This window comes from Orcinus orca, chromosome 3, assembly GCF_937001465.1.
Source record: "Orcinus orca chromosome 3, mOrcOrc1.1, whole genome shotgun sequence".
Classification (NCBI taxonomy): Eukaryota; Metazoa; Chordata; class Mammalia; order Artiodactyla; family Delphinidae; genus Orcinus; species Orcinus orca.
Genome location: NC_064561.1, coordinates 142,627,565 through 142,645,170, shown reverse-complemented (window position 1 = coordinate 142,645,170; position 17,606 = coordinate 142,627,565). Strand labels below are relative to the sequence as shown.

The 17,606-nt window shown below is 37.0% G+C and overlaps 1 protein-coding gene across 3 annotated transcripts in view; it reads right to left on the bottom strand.

The window, feature by feature from the left end:
- Positions 1-17,606, bottom strand: part of PLPP1 (phospholipid phosphatase 1) — a 119,648-nt gene that overhangs the window by 67,349 nt on the left and 34,693 nt on the right. For 2 of the 3 annotated variants that reach the window (XM_033437858.2, XM_004275145.4), the window contains exon 2: positions 14,727-14,881. The exons of the other annotated variant lie outside the window; for it this stretch is intronic. In XM_033437858.2, the coding sequence (XP_033293749.1) occupies positions 14,727-14,881 (155 nt within the window). The remainder of the gene's footprint in view (positions 1-14,726; positions 14,882-17,606) is intronic. 3 annotated transcript variants of the gene reach the window in all.

Genomic DNA, 17,606 nt, shown 5'->3' with positions numbered 1-17,606 from the left:
TTGGGGGAGGATGTGACACAGAGAGATGGTAGGAGGGAGTTTTCATGAGGTGATGAACAATTCTGAACCCTGACTGTGGTAATGGTTACGCAAATCTATACAAGTGATAGATTTCACAGAATTATACACATACACAAAAAGAGTGCATGTAAAAACTGGTGATATCTGAATAAGGTCTGTATTCTGGTTAACAGTACTGATGATTTAACCATCGTTACATAAGATGTCATCTTTGGGGGGAGCTGTGTGATGGGTACATGGGAACTCTGAACTATTTTTTCAACTTCTATGAGTCTACAATTTTTTCAAAATAAAACATTTCTAAATGTTTTATTATGGTGCTGAGAGATTCAGAAGAGCACTGGATTTAACAACTTGGAAATTGCTGGTGATTGACAGGAACTATTTGCATAAAGGTGGTGATTATAGAGTAGAATGCTTAAAATTCAGATTATGGAGGGGTTTAAGTTATTAGAAATGGCATCAACTAGGATATGACATGGGAGGTAAATGGCTGAGGCAGACAAAGGACAGGATCTCTGAGGTAGAAAAGTTAAGGGAACTGAAAATTTCTTATTAAATTGGAGGGGGAAGAGCAGTTTATTCTTAAAAAATTCCCAAGGAAGCTACTGAAGTATATCAAGTACAATAAACGACCATGCACTCTTCTAGAGTTGCTTTAAGGTCCAGAGAAAAGCATATTTAAGCCCAAAATGAGCAGTAAAGATAGACAATGAGAAAAGATCAGGGAAAGAAGTACAAGCAAAGCATTAGACTCCTGCATAAATGATGGATAACTGGCAGTGCCTTTCTCCAAAGTATAATACCAAAGTGGTTTACTATACTGGGAGTTAAATCAGTGAACTCTCTTCTTAAGAACAAGGACAGGGCTTCCCTGGTGGCGCAGTGGTTGAGAGTCCGCCTGCCAATGCAGGGGACACCGGTTCGTGCCCCGGTCCGGGAAGATCCCACATGCCGCGGAGTGGCTAGGCCCGTGAGCCATGGTCGCTGAGCCTGCATGTCCGGAGCCTGTGCTCCGCAACTGGAGAGGCCACAACAGTGAGAGGCCTGCGTACCGCAAAAAAAAAAAAAAAAAAAAAAAGAACAAGGACAGACTTGGAGATAGGTTAGGTGTTGGCATCAATGAAACAAACCCTCTTCTCATGGCTTTCTGATAAACCAAAAAGCATCCTTTTTATAGTTAAAGAAATATATATGAACAGAACATTGCATAATGTCATACTGAATTTCAGGAGTAGAGCTAAGAAACAAGATTCAAATTCAGATTTTCCCTCAATGAGTCTAGATCATGATTCAGAAATTCTTCTAGGTGATAAAGTCAACCTAGACAGATAAGCTCCACTACATGCTTTGGTGGCTGCTATCACACTAACCCAAGTTTCCCACCACTCTTCTCTAATCTAATCTTCACCACCTAGACTCATATTCACAACTTTTAACTGATAAAAGAAAAACAAAACAAAAGAGTTTACTGCATTTACCTACTTTCCATCAAAATAGACCCACACCACACTGAAAACAATAAGGGACTGTCAAAAAGAATGTGAACAACAGAGGATGCAGACTTGGTGGGGTTAAAATCCCAACTTGGCCTCTTAGTAGCTATAAAAGAGAAATACCTGCCAACCTCAGAGAGTTGTTATGAGGAAAGAATCTATAACACAGAAGCACCTCAGACACAAAAGACACTCAATAAATGATAGAACAAACACAGCCTTCCATTTACCATATATGCAAAAATTCTAAACCAATGAGTACCCAATTATAATCTTTTCTTAGAGAGTAAACAAAATTTTACAGTAAACAAAATGGGTGCCTTTGCAGTTGCTCTTTCCATCTCCTTGTCCAGTGATTTTTCTTACTGGGTCCCACAAAGCAGTTACTCTCCACATTGGAAACAGGAAATCTGCTGCTAAAATTACACAGGGCATACTCCCCCAAGTTACAGAGAAATTAACTTGTCAGAAATTTCATTTTTTCTCTCAAATTTTGATAGCTTCTAAAAGGATGCCTTTAAGTGTATCAGAAGATTAATACTCAAGTATAAGAATATATTCGATTGAAAACATATACAATCCCACATATTCTACCGAGAAAATCAGTGAATCACTAGACCATTCTCCCCACTCTTATTGTCCTGCCAGTGACCTCTGCTTATATTTCCCTAGATTTAACAAGATCCCAAATCTAACCTCCTCTCACACTCACCCAGCCCTCTAAGCCAAGACAGCCTTTGGAAAGTCTGATTAAAAAGATTCCTCACTGCTGTTACCTACCCTGATGCCAGAGATGCAGCAACTGTGGCCTGCCTTCTGAAAGAAGGTTACCTTTCTGAACCACACTCTGAACTGGTGTTGACTGTTCGTAGTCCAAAAACAGGTGTAAAAACACAAAAATTTTTCTTTCTACAAATAAACAGAATTTCATTTCTTGTCGTGTTAGAAACACAGGTTCATGATAAAGCAGTAAACTGCCATTTTTAAAATGCTATCTCGTTCTCATTCTAAATATGGAAGCTTAAAGATAATTGACAGAAATGGTGGAGACCCTTTTAAAATTCTTATTTAAAGAAGGAGCCCACAATAATTTGGCTAGAGTAGAATATTAAAGCCAGATATGAAATATAAGCTATTTGTAGCTACAGGGAAACACCAAAATGTTCTTTACAGGATAATATTTTTGCTCATACTTCACAGTGACTGAATAAGGTAATATTCAAAAATCACTGTACTGCATTGGACGTGTTCATCTTTTATGGCTTACATCACTAACCCTGCACTCCAATCACAAATGAGTTCGTTTCACATAAACAGTTCTAAGCCTACACTTTTAACCATAGGTCCTGCTTCTCAACCAAAACTAAACTTAGGATTTTCAAATATTTGTTTAAAGTAACCACATAACATGACTAAGAAATAAATAATTTTAAATCAGCTTTCATTAAAAGGCCCATAATCCCTTATTCTAAAACCCAAAGCCCTCAAAATCCTAGTTCTTTCATGACATTTGGCACCAAAGCCTAACCTGAACTTATCTAATGGCAAAACTTAACCTGAACAAATGAAGGAATGACCCCAGCCTTTATCTACCCCACTTATTTTTACTAGTCTTATTTCACTACATAAAAATTAGTGTGTTTGATTATAAGGTACTGTCCTAGACCCTGCTGAGGGCATTACATAAGGTGTATGAATCATATAACCTTTCAAAAATTCAGAAAGTTCTGGCTCCAAGAGTTCCGGGTAATGGGCTGTGAACCTGTACTTAGATAAAATCTTCACTGTTAAAAGATGCTAAACTCAACCTATTATTTTTCAGAAAGCCAAAAAATTTGTAATGTATTATATAGATCTACTACATAATAAAACTTGAAATGGTAATGGTCCCTTACATAAAATGAACTAAATATATCCCACACATATATTTTCTTAATTATAGGACTATAACAAGATTTCAGTTGCCTGTTTTTTTTTCATTATAAAAACTGAAAGCTTGCGCTGAATTTTTAAGTACTATCATGTTTTCTAAATTTAAGTCTTCACTAGATATTAAGTCTTATAAGTTAAAAGTATTTTATTTACTTATCAACCAATTTTGCACTTTTCCTTTGGCAAGAACCAATGATCTCAAGGCAAAACAAATACTCTCATAAAATGAGTTAACAAATTGATAAATTATATGAAGCAAAGCCCTGAAATTTTACTCTTTACATCTAATCAAATAATCCTATTCCTAGCAATGAATGTATAAATTATTCACTATGAGGATAATCATCATTACTAATATTATTTAGACAAAGAGCACTGACATCTCACCAGACTTTGTGAGCAAATTTTTTTTCTTTTCAAAATTTTTAACATTAATACACTTTATTTCTTAAAGTAATTTTAGGTTTATTAAAAAAACTGAGCAGAGAGTAAAAGATACACTCCCTCTCCATAACTACCACCCTTAATTTCCTCTATCACGAACAATTTTCATTGGTATGGTATATTTGTTATAACTGATGAACCAATATTGATACATTATTATTAACTCCATAGTTTACATTAAGGGCTATTCTTCATGTTGTACAGTTCTATAGGTTTTGACAAATACATAATGTCATGCATCCATCATTACCATATCATACAGAATAGTTTCACTTCCCTAAAAATCCTCTGTACCCCAACTGTTCATTCCTCCTCTGTCCTCCAACCCCTAGTAACCACTGATCTTTTTACTATCTCCATAGTGTTGCCTTTTCCAGAATGTCATACGGCTGTAATCATACAGTAGGTAGTCTTTTCAGATTGGCTTCTTTCATTTAGTAATATGTGCTTAAGGTTCTTCCATGTGTTTTTATGGCTAGATAGCTGATTTATTTTTAGCTGAATAATATTCCATTGTATTGATGTACCAGAGCTTATCCATTCACCTACTGAAGGACATCTCAGTCGCTTCCAAGCTTTGGCAATTATGAATAAAGCCGCTATAAACATCATGTGCTGGTTTTTATGTGGACATAAGTTTTCAACTCATTTGGGTAAATACCTAGGAGCTCCAATGCTAGGTCCTATGGTAAGACTATGTTTAGTTTTGTAAAAAACTGCCAGTATTACAAAGAGGCTTTACCATTTTCCATTCCCACCAGCAATGACTGAGAACTTCTGTCACTCCACATCCTCACAGCATTTGGTGTTGTCAGTGTTTCAAATTTTAGCCATTCTGGATACAAAAACGAGACCTATATATATGCTGTCTACAAGAGACCCACTTCAGACCTAGAGACACATACAGACTGAAAGTGAGGGGATGGAAAAAGATATTCCATGCAAATGGAAATCAAAAGAAAGCTGGAGTAGCAATACTCATATCAAATAAAATAGACGTTAAAATAAAGAATGTTACAAGAGACAAGGAAGGACACTACATAATGATCAAGGGATCAATCCAAGAAGAAGATATAACAACTGTAAATATTTATGCACCCAACATAGGAGCACCTCAATACATAAGGCAAATACTAACAGCCATAAAAGGGGAAATCGACAGTAACACATTCATAGTAGGGGACTTTAACACCCCACTTTCACCAATGGACAGATCATACAAAATGAAATTAAATAAGGAAACACAAGCTTTAAATGATACATTAAACAAGACGGACTTAATTGATATTTATAGGACACTCCATCCAAAAACAACAGAATACACATTTTTCTCAAGTGCTCATGGAACATTCTCCAGGATAGATCATATCTTGGGTCACAAATCAAGCCTTGGTAAATTTAAGAAAATTGAAATTGTATCAACTATCTTTTCCAACCACAACGCTATGAGACTACATATCAATTACAGGAAAAGATCTGTAAAAAATACAAACACATGGAGGTTAAACAATACACTACTTAATAACGAAGTGATCACTGAAGAAATCAAAGAGGAAATCAAAAAATACCTAGAAACAAATGACAATGGAGACACAATGACCCAAAACCTATGGGATGCAGCAAAAGCAGTTCTAAGAGGGAAGTTTATAGCAATAAAATCCTACCTTAAGAAACAGGAAACATCTCGAATAAACAACCTAACCTTGCACCTAAAGCAATTAGAGAAAGAAGAACAAAAAAACCCCGAAGTTAGCAGAAGGAAAGAAATCATAAAGATCAGATCAGAAATAAATGAAAAAGAAATGAAAGAAACAAGAGCAAAGATCAATAAAATTAAAAGCTGGTTCTTTGAGAAGATAAACAAAATAGATAAACCATTAGCCAGACGCATCAAGAAAAAGAGGGAGAAGACTCAAATCAATAGAATTAGAAATGAAAAAGGAGAAGTAACAACTGACACTGCAGAAATACAAAAGATCATGAGAGATTACTACAAGCAACTCTATGCCAATAAAATGGAACACCTGGAAGAAATGGACAAACTCTTAGAAATGAACAACCTGCCAAGACTGAATCAGGAAGAAACAGAAAATATGAGCAGACCAATCACAAGCACTGAAATTGAAACTGTGATTAAAAATCTTCCAACAAACAAAAGCCCAGGACCAGATGGATTCACAAGAGAATTCTATCAAACATTTAGAGAAGAGCTAACACCTATCCTTCTCAAACTCTTCCAAAATATAGCAGAGGGAGGAACACTCCCAAACTCATTCTACGAGGCCACCATGACCCTGATACCAAAACCAGACAAGGATGTTACAAAGAAAGAAAACTACAGGCCAATATCACTGATGAACATAGAGGGGAAAATCCTCAACAAAATACTAGCAAACAGAATCCAACAGCACATTAAAAGGATCATACGCCATGATCAAGTGGGGTTTATTCCAGGAATGCAAGGATTCTTCAATATATGCAAATCATTCAACGTGATACACCATATTAACAAATTGAAGGAGAAAAACCATATGATCATCTCAATAGATGCAGAGAAAGCTTTCGACAAAATTCAACACCCATTTATGATAAAAACCCTGCAGAAAGTAAGCATAGAGGGAACTTACCTCAACATAATAAAGGCCATATTTGACAAACCCACAGCCTGCATCATCCTCAAAGGTGAAAAACTGAAACCATTTCCACTAAGATCAGGAACACGACAAGGTTGCCCACTCTCACCACTCTTATTCAACATAGTTTTGGAAGTTTTACCCACAGCAATCAGAGAAGAAAAGGAAATAAAAGGAATCCAAATCAGAAAAGAAGTAGTAAAGCTGTCACTGTTGGCAGATGACATACTATACACAGAGAATCCTAAAGATGCTACCAGAAAACTACTAGAGCTAATCAATGAATTTGGTAAAGTAGCAGAATACAAAATTAATGCACAGAAATCTCTGGCATTCCTATATACTAATGATGAAAAATCTGAAAGTGAAATCAAGAAAACACTCCCATTTACCACTGCAACAAAAGGAATAAAATATCTAGGAATAAACCTACCTAAGGAGACAAAAGACCTATATGCAGAAAATTATAAGACACTGATGAAAGAAATTAAAGATGATACAAATAGATGGAGAGATATACCATGTTCTTGGATTGGAAAAATCAACATTGTGAAAATGACTCTACTACCCAAAGCAATCTACAGATTCAATGCAATCCCTATCAAACTACCAATGGCATTTTTCACAGAACTTGAACAAAAATTTCACAATTTGTATGGAAACACAAAAGACCCCAAAGAACCAAAGCAATCTTGAGAACGAAAAACAGAGCTGGAGGATTCAGGCTCCCTGACTTCAGACTATACTACAAAGCTACAGTAATCAAGACAGTATGGTACTGGCACAAAAACAGAAAGATAGATCAATGGAACAGGATAGAAAGCCCAGAGATAAACCCACACACATATGGTCACCTTATCTTTCATAAAAGAGGCAGGAATGTACAGTGGAGAAAGGACAGCCTCTTCAATAAGTGGTGCTGGGAAAACTGGAAGGTACATGTAAAAATATGAGATTAGATCACTCCCTAACACCATACACAAAAATAAGCTCAAAATGGGTTAAAAACCTAAATGTAAGGCCAGAAACTATCAAACTCTTAGAGGAAAACATAGGCAGAACACTCTATGACATAAATCACAGCAAGATCCTTTTTGACCCACCTCCTAGAGAAATGGAAATAAAAACAAACAAATGGGACCTAATGAAACTTCAAAGCTTTTGCACAGCAAAGGAAACCATAAACAAGACCAAAAGACAACCCTCAGAATGGAAGAAAATATTTGCAAATGAAGCAACTGACAAAGGATTAATCTCCAAAATATACAAGCAGCTCATGCAGCTCAATAACAAAAAAACAAACAACCCAATCCAAAAATGGGCAGAAGACCTAAACAGACATTCCTCCAAAGAAGATATACAGACTGCCAACAAATAAATGAAAGAATGCTCAACATCATTAAACACTAGAGAAATGCAAATCAAAACTACAATGAGATATCATCTCACACCAGTCAGAATGGCCATCATCAAAAAATCTAGAAACAATAAGTGCTGGAGAGGGTGTGGAGAAAAGGGAACACTCTTGCACTGCTGGTGGGAATGTGAATTGGTTCAGCCACTATGGAGAACAGTATGGAGGTTCCTTAAGAAACTACAAATAGAACTACCATATGACCCAGCAATCCCACTACTGGGCACATACCCTGAGAAAACCATAATTCAAAAAGAGTCATGTACCAAAATGTTCATTGCAGCTCTATTTACAATAGCCAGGAGATGGAAACAACCTAAGTGTCCATCATCGGATGAATGGATAAAGAAGATGTGGCACATATATACAATGGAATATTACTCAGCCATACAAAGAAACAAAATTGAGCTACTTCTAATGAGGTGGATGGACCTAGAGTCTGTCATACAGAGTGAAGTAAGTCAGAAAGAAAAAGACAAATACCGTATGCTAACACATATATATGGAATTTAAGGGAAAAAAATGTCATGAAGAACCTAGGGGTAAGACAGGAATAAAGACACAGACCTACTAGAGAATGGACTTGAGGATATGGGGAGGGGGAAGGGTAAGCTGTGACAAAGTGAGAGAGTGGCATGGACATATATACACTACCAAACGTAAAATAGATAGCTAGTGGGAAGCAGCCGCATAACACAGGGAGATCAGCTCAGTGCTTTGTGACCAACTAGAGGGGTGGGATAGGGAGGGTGGGAGGGAGGGACACACAAGAGAGTAGAGATATGGGAACATATGTATATGTATAACTGATTCGCTTTGTTATAAAGCAGAAACTAACACACCATTGTAAAGCAATTATACTCCAATAAAGATGTAAAAAAAAAAAAAGAAACATGAAGAAAAAAAAGTTTTAGCCATTCTAATAAATGTGTAGAGGAATCTCACTGTTGTTTTAACTTATAATTCCCTAATGAAATATGATATGGTGCATCTTTTCATATGCTTATTTTCCATTTGTATATCTTCTTCACTGAGGTGTCTATTCAGACCTTTTTGCCACTTTTTGATTGGGCTTTTTGTTGTGTTTCAAGAGTTCTTTCTATATTATGGACACAAGTCCTTTATCAGATATGTGTTTTATAAATATTTTCCCCCAGTGTGTAGCTTTACACAGAGCGGAAGTTTTTAATTTTAATTAAGTACAACTTATTAATTATTTCTCTCATGGACCATGCTTCTGGCATTGTTATCTAACAATTCACTGCCAAATCTAAGCTGCAAATTTATTTTTAATTAAAAAATGTTCAAGGAAACAATGTCACAAGTTCAACCAATTTATTAGGACCTAAAAAAGTAGAGTATATAATACCCCCAGCTAGAGTTTTCAAAATAGTATTTATGAAAGAGGAAAATAAACTTATTAAATATTAACACAAATGCCTTCACTTCACTTTTACCTAAAGTATGACAGATGACATTCCCAAAATAAGTTATACTGAGATACTCTGCCTTCAAACTCTTTGGTCCATAACAGAAAAACACAGATATTACCATGCTAGGATTTTCATGTATTCAGAGATGAAAGGTTTATTTAAAAATATATATATATATTTGGCCTATTTTATAAAAAGGAATTAATGAAAAGATAAATTTGACCTTTCTCATATATTTTAACATAACTGCATATTAATCTTATCACATCCATCAAAAATATTTTTGGTCATTTTGCCAGTTCAATATTTAACAAATTAAAAAATTATGTCACTTCTGCTTGAAAAAGTGGCAGGTGTAGGCGTGTAACTCTGAGTGCAAGTTTAGATGCTCTGTAAAAGGACTTAATTCCTGGTGGGAGGCAAAATGAACATTTTAATTTCAATTATCTTCTTTTTTTTAATAAATTTATTTATTTGTTTTTATTTTTGGCTGTATTAGGTCTTTGTTGCTGTGCACAGGTTTTCTCTAGTTGTGGTGAGCGGGGGCTACTCTTTGTTGTTGTGCGTGGGCTTCTCGTTGTCGTGGCTTCTCTTGTTGCAGAGCACGGGCTCTAGGCCTGTGGGCTTCAGTAGTTGTGGCACATGGGCTCAGAAGTTGCGGCTCGCAGGCTCTAGAGTGCAGGCTCAGCAGTTGTGGCACATGGGCTTAGTTGCTCCGCAGCATGTGGGATCTTCCCGGGCCAGGGCTCGAACCCATGTCCCCTGCACTGGCAGGCATATTCTTAACTGCTACGCCACCAAGGAAGCCCTCAATTATCTTCTTATCACATATAATTCACTGATAAGGCTCACTTAGTAGAAAGAGATTTTAGGGCTTCTCAAAAATCAGAATTCCCATCCAGGAATAACATTTAACCCACTTAAATCCTGCAGATTTGTCAAGATACATGCAGTAGAAAAGTTAAAAGACAATGTCTAGTCATTTAATATAGATGTACTCAGTGTGTGAAGCAACAGCTCTTGACCACTTAACCTTAGCAAAGGCATTCCATAACATTCCCTGAAACTACTTTTAAAAAGAAGATTTTGGGACTTCCCTGCTGGCACAGTGGTTAAGAATCCTCCTGCCAATGCAGGGGACACAGGTTCGCGCCCTGGTCCAGGAAGATCCCACATGCCACGAAGCAACTAAGCCCATGCGCCACAACTACTGAGCCTGCGCTCTAGAGCCCACAAGCCACAACTACTGAGCCCATGCACCACAACTACTGAAGCCCACTCGCCTAGAGCCCGAGCTCCGCAACAAGAGAAGCCACCACAATGAGAAGCGTGCATACTGCAATGAAGAGTAGCTCCCACTCGCTGCAACTAGAGAAGCCTGTGTGCAACAGACCCAACGCAGCCATAAATAAATAAATAAATTTATTTTTTAAAAGAAGAAGAAGATTTTATGAGCAGAAATTTTTTCCTATGAATCCTTTAAAAAGCCACAGCATTTAGGAAACCAGCAGTGGAATTCAGTAAACTTGGCTAATGTGAAACTGAGCTTTAGTTTTCATTATTGGCAGTATATACTCAATATTTATATAACTTTTCTTTCCTTTAGGTTCATCCAATATACTAAAATTTATCAAAATATTTTCAAGCGTTCTGTAAAGTGGATGTACGACAAATACTTAATATACCAAATCTATACATCACCTCTTCCAACGGTAGTATAAAAAGCAGTTTTAAACAAAGAAAATGTTTGCGATTATAACAAATTACTTAAGGATGCATCTGGTACTACTTCATTTTGTGACAATTATATAAAAAAAGGGTGCTGGAATAAATGCTCATATGAACTGACTGAAGCAGTACTTTCCACAACAATGTAGACAAAAAATACAGCTCCACATCGGAATAAGTAAACAAGGAAATAAAACTTTTTTCCAACCTAAGAAATTAAGCTCCATAATACCATATTGCTTTCATTCCAGTAGACGCTCCCCCATATTTTAAGATATCTCTAATCAGGATATCTATTCAGTATGATAGTGTTCCATTTTTTTCCTGAAAAGCTATTTTAATGAGGTATCTGATATTAAGAGATGGCTTGGAAATCCAATATATTTCCAAAGAGTTAAGCTGAATTTTCATGGTAGTAATTATTATTAAACATAAGTGACAATCTTATTCCATTTCACATTTAGTATTTTTTCATTAAATTTTTCTATCTATATTTATTAAACACCTGTTACATACCAAGCAATGTGCTTGACACTAAGGATACAAGTGGAGCAAAACAGACCATTCTTACCCTAGCAAAGCTTATTGCCTTGCCCAATTGGGGGGAAACTGGGAAAAGGCAGCACGGCACTTATGTCAACATGGAAACAAAGGAGTTAAAGTATTCAAGTGTGGACAATAGGCCATTTTGATACCAGCTTTCTGGACTAGTACAGGAAAGGGTGGCATGAGAGACTTGTCATGCCATAAAACCCAACAAACACCAATGTCCTCCTACAGTGCAGGACTCTTATGGCCACTTTTGCCATATATAACACTTTACTTATATATTTCTTTACAGCTTATAAAAATAAACATATTACTAACCCATCCATTTTTTTTTTCTTCATAGCAATTTTTTATTACCATTTAAGTAGCTACTCAAAAATTAAAAAAAAAACTGGGCCTCATTTAACTCCTTTGGGACAGTCACCTAAAGAAATATGATTTTTCAAACTATATGCCAAAAACAAAGAACTTGAGAAGATCCATATAACCACAGTAAATGATCTCCCTCATCTTCCCAAATATTGCTGAATCTCAAACTTTAGAGATGCAGTATTATATATTAATTCAATCCCCAAAACTTATCCTGTATTGTCTTTTTCCTCAAACATTAACAAAGGAAGTAAAAGTGATTTTAAAAAAGTAATCAGAAAGCAATTAGAATACCAAAAATAGGGGAAAATATTTCTTCCAAGTTGTATTTTATCCTTTAAAACTGTGAATATTATCTACTTAATATAGCACACTAATAATACTTGTAGCAATAATCTACATAATAATCAATGCTAGAAAAATACTTGTGCTGAAATACAAAATCCTGGGGTTTTTTTTGTTGCATTCACACACACCACAACAGTTGAAAAGGATAATCCAAAGTCCATTACTCTAAATTTTGGTTTAAAAGGCTATTGACATTTCTGTGTTTTTTACAATAATCACCAAGAATGATGTCGCTAAAATCCCCAATCAAAAATGGGAGGGGCTTCCCTGGTGGCACAGTGGTTGAGAGTCTGCCTGCCAATGCAGGGGACACGGGTTCGTGCCCTGGTCCGGGAATATCCCACATGCCGTGGAGCAGCTGGGCCCGTGAGCCATGGCCACTGAGCCTGCGCGTCCGGAGCCTGTGCTCCGCAATGGGAGAGTCCACAACAGTGAGAGGCCCACGTACCGCAAAAAAAAAAAAAAAAGGGAGTAATCCACATCCTAGAGTAAGAAAATTTTAATAGGTAAACACTTCATACAATGGAGACATAACAGGATTTCAAATAACACATTTTTTAATGAACTTAGAGTAAAGGTTTTTTTGCACATTAAGGCATGTTTACATAAATGTTCTTCCATCTATCTATATGCTTTCCTGCACATTGTTTCATAAGGCTGGTGGCTAAAATAGAGGTTACCAATTACCATGGAATTTACGTCTTAGGAAAAATGTAAATATTTCCTTAAACTAACCCCAAATTTTCCTTCCGTTTTACTCCTATAAAAGTGGCTTTAATCAAATTAGGATGCATAGACTGCATGTGGAAATATTTAATATATCTTGAAACATAACTAAATCCAAGTCCCCTTCACCTTCAGAATACTGTGCTAAATACATCACCAAAAAATAAAATAATAATTTGCTAGCCAAAAAAGGCAAATATGAACTGAACTCAGATATGAACTGAAAAACCAAAGAACAAGGCTATTATTCTTAGCCAATTTGGGGGCAAAATAGGGAAAGAAAAGCCAGTCTGTCCTACTGTGGAAATAAGGCTTCTGTTTGCTAAAACAATTTAAAAAATGTAAGTCAACTATCTGGGGAAGGCAACTGACGAGAGACAAGTTGTCAAAAGAGAAGTATGGCATGATCTGCTGCTGGACTCCCAAGACACTCAAGGAGGTAAATCTTTATTCTGCTTCTTCTCATCCATTTCCAACTCACACAGAGAGACACAGGGCAAGGTGCAGGAATCCGAACCAAGGATAGAGAAAGTAAGCACAATATCTCAAGTGCCAACCTTAAGCTAGTTTGTGAAATTTAACCTAGAAGCAAACTGTCCAATTATTTAAAGTAATGAAACCCAATATTAACCTACAAACTGATGAATAGTACAACTTAAAAAACAGTGATAGGGCTTCCCTGGTGGCGCAGTGGTTGAGAGTCCGCCTGCCGATGTAGGGGACACGGGTTCGTGCCCCGGTCCGGGAAGATCCCACATGCCGCGGAGCGGCTGGGCCCGTGAGCCATGGCTGCTGAGCCTGTGCGTCCAGAGCCTGTGCTCCGCAACGGCAGAGGCCACAACAGTGAGAGGCCCGCGTACCACAAAAAAAAAAAAAAAAAAAAAAAAAACAGTGATATAGGGCTTCCCTGGTGGCGCAGTGGTTGAGAGTACGCCTGCCGATGCAGGGGATGCGGGTTCGTGCCCCGGTCCAGGAAGATTCCACATGCCGCGGAGCGGCTGGGCCCGTGAGCCATGGCCACTGAGCCTGCACGTCCGGAGCCTGTGCTCCGCAACGGGAGAGGCCACAACAGTGAGATGCCCGCGTACCGTAAAAAAAAAAAGAAAGAAAAATAGTGATATAGTTTTGATATATTCTGAGGATCTTCTTTTGCATATGTATTTACATTCTTTACATTTACATTCTTTCTGATGAACTGTATTCTCAAATTTAACAAATAAATCTATCTCCGTTTTTGTGGCCTCAATTTCCACTTAACATGATAAAATAAGCATAATCTTAGTTTCAGCTCTGCCATAAAATAGCTTACTGGGCTTGAGCAAGTATCTGGGCCTAAGTTTCTTCACTTGTCTACTGAAAAGTGTTGATCCAAAATTACTTAAATGAACTCTTCATTCTAAAATAATCATTCTATAATTCTTTATGATGACATCAAGTTATTTGGGGCAATATCTCCCTTTAACTGGAGAAACACTGCCCTGGACTGAAGCAGTGGCTATATTCTTTAAGCAATCATTCACCACACCAACTCTGGTGACGACAGTACTATGGATTTACCCCCACCCCAATTCGATCACTTCATAAAACCTCCAGCACAACAAACCCATCACTACCTACTTATTCATTTACTTACAGAGGAAATGGGTAAACCAAGCCCCACTGTGTTGAGGACAGTGGTTGTGACGGTACTGTCATGGTACGGATACTGGATGCTGTTGTCTTTACAGAAAAAGCCTCTCTGAAATGGATATATTTGGCCCAAATTTAGAACAGCCATAGGCATGGAAGCTGTTAGGGAAGGGAAAAAAAGATACACATGGTTAAATTCAATTCACTTCATTAGGAAGTAAACTCTACTAAATGGGATGCAAATCTCAACTGTATTTTGTCCTTTCTGAAAAAGGATCACTATTCCATTACATCCAAGAGTAAAGACTGAGGAAACCATGCATCATTAGTTTGTCCACATCAGCCCCACCTTTATCAAGTTTAAATTCTCTTACTTGCCTTGACCTCTGATTTTAGGGACAATCAATAAAGGAAACCCCAAGGGAAGACAGCAACATTGGCCCGTGAAAAAATAAAGTTGAGAAAACAGGAAGGTTTTGTATTTTACATGTTGTTCGTAATTCATTTTTAACTGAATTGCTCAATACATTAAATATGTTTAAGAAAAAAAGGCAAAACTCAGTATATACATTTAATAATCAATAATACATCATAACAGACAAATGCAGTCAAGGAGGGAAAAGATACAAAATTTTGTTTCATATTAAAATTTAAATTAATAGGGTTAGAAAAAATAGAAACTGTAAGTATATTTGATAATAAGAACAGAAATAAGTCCTTTGTTTTCCAAAGACAAATTAAAAATGGTTTTTATTAGCCCTGGTAAGGCTCCAAAATCACTTTAACAAGTTATACAGGAATAATGTTCATTTGAAATTTTTCACCCAAATAAAATGAAAGACCAAAGAGAAGTTAAATAACTTAAGTTAGTAATTTCTTAGTATGTTTAAATTTACCACACTTTTAGGCTTTGTTTTATACAATTCAAACAGTCAAGCATCTACTTACTATATCCTTGATACTAGAGTATGCCAAACATAGAGGAGACAATTAGTGTAAAACGGGCACTCGGTTCAAGAGCCTAAATTGTACATGTAGCAACAGAAGGCATACTCAGGAAGCAGTTTCAAAAGTAATAATACTAAGACAGATTTTTGAGGGATGATGAAATTGTTCTATATCTTGATTGTGATGGTAATTCCACAACTCTAAGTATTTGTCAAAACTCACAGAACCGTACCAAAAACAAAGTACATTTTACTGTATGTAAATGTTAAAAGGAATACCATAAAAGAGAAAATATGACTAATTTCTAAAATGATATAAAAGGCCCTATAGGAATTCAGAGGTCAACGTGAACTGGAGTAGTTAGAAAAGACTATTAGGGCTTCCCTGGTGGCACAGTGGTTAAGAATCCGCCTGCCAAAGCAGGGGACATGGGTTCGAGCCCTGGTCCAGGAAGATCCCACATGCCGTGGAGCAGCTAAGCCCGTGCGCCACAACTACTGAGCCTGCACTCTAGAGCCCACAAGCCACAACTACTGAGCCCACGAGCCACAACTACTGAGCCCACATGCCACAACTACTGAAGCCCGCGTGCCTAGAGCCTGTGCTCTGCAACAAGAGAAGCCACCACAATGAGAAGCCCGCGCACCACAGCGAAGAGCAGCCCCTGCCCGCCACAGCTAGAGAAAGCCCACATGCAGCAACAAAGACCCAACATAGCCGAAAACAAATAAATACATTAATTCATTTTTTTAAAAAGACTATTAAGGAACAGGCAACTGAGCTGAACTTGAAGCAGCAGGTAAATCATAGGCAGTAGGCAGGGCCTCAAGGAGAGCATTTAGTGGTAGAGGGATGCAAGAGAAGCATGAGGTCACACCAACAAGAGTACAGAGAGAATGAGCAAGAAGTTTTCAAGGTACATAACATTTTATAGCGAACATGTACTGCATGCTCACACATGCCAAGCACTAGGCTACACAGATTAACTCAATCCTTACCTCAACCTTGTGAAGTAGGTAACATCACTTCCCCCTTTTTTCACATAAAATTATTATGAGGCTTTAAGAAATGAGGAACCCTGCTGGAACTAGTAAGTAGTGGAACCAGGATTACAACACAGGCTATCTGTTCCTAGAGTCAGTGTATATATGATGTCTCCCATGGAGGCAAGTGATTTGCTAAATTAACAGAATTGTGACAAGGAAGATGATTTGGGTGAGGGGTACCTTCCTTTGAAAAAGCTTATTCAGTATAAAATACATGTTATGTTCATAATAAAAACTCAACGTTAATGAAACAAAATCTTCTTTTATTACTCTTAATTCCACAACTGTGTGGTTTTTAATGGGAGGAAGAGAACCTGAGATTTTGGGGTTTAACAAAAAGAATTATGTTTTTAAAATACTGGCCTAAGAAAGGACTTATCCTGTAGGAATAAATAAAATATCACTGTCCTCTTTTGCTCAGGGTTAGTAACACAGTAAAATAAGGGGTTTTTAAAAATTAACTTTAAAAATAGAAAGGGGAGCATTTAACACAGCTTTGAAATAATCTACTAATTAAGTGTTAAGCAGTATGTTGACAGGGAAAACAGAAACGGACACATGAAAGAGTATTTTGAATATGGAAATGACTCAATTTGAGGACTGGTCACAATTGTTGAGGCAGACCTGAAGATGACACTTCAAACTTTGGGAATAGGGAGAATGATGGTCCCATTGACAAAAATGTGAAGTTGGGACAGGCACCTGGTTTATGATGAAAGAAAATTAGTTGAGTATTGAAAATATTGCCTTTGGGGTAATCTGACACCTTAAATGCTCAGCCTCATCTTTCACTCTTCCCCATGTAGCTTACGGCTCCAATCACACTGAACCATTTGCTGTTGCCTGAACATACTATGTTTTCAAAACCTTAGGTACCTACATATATGTTC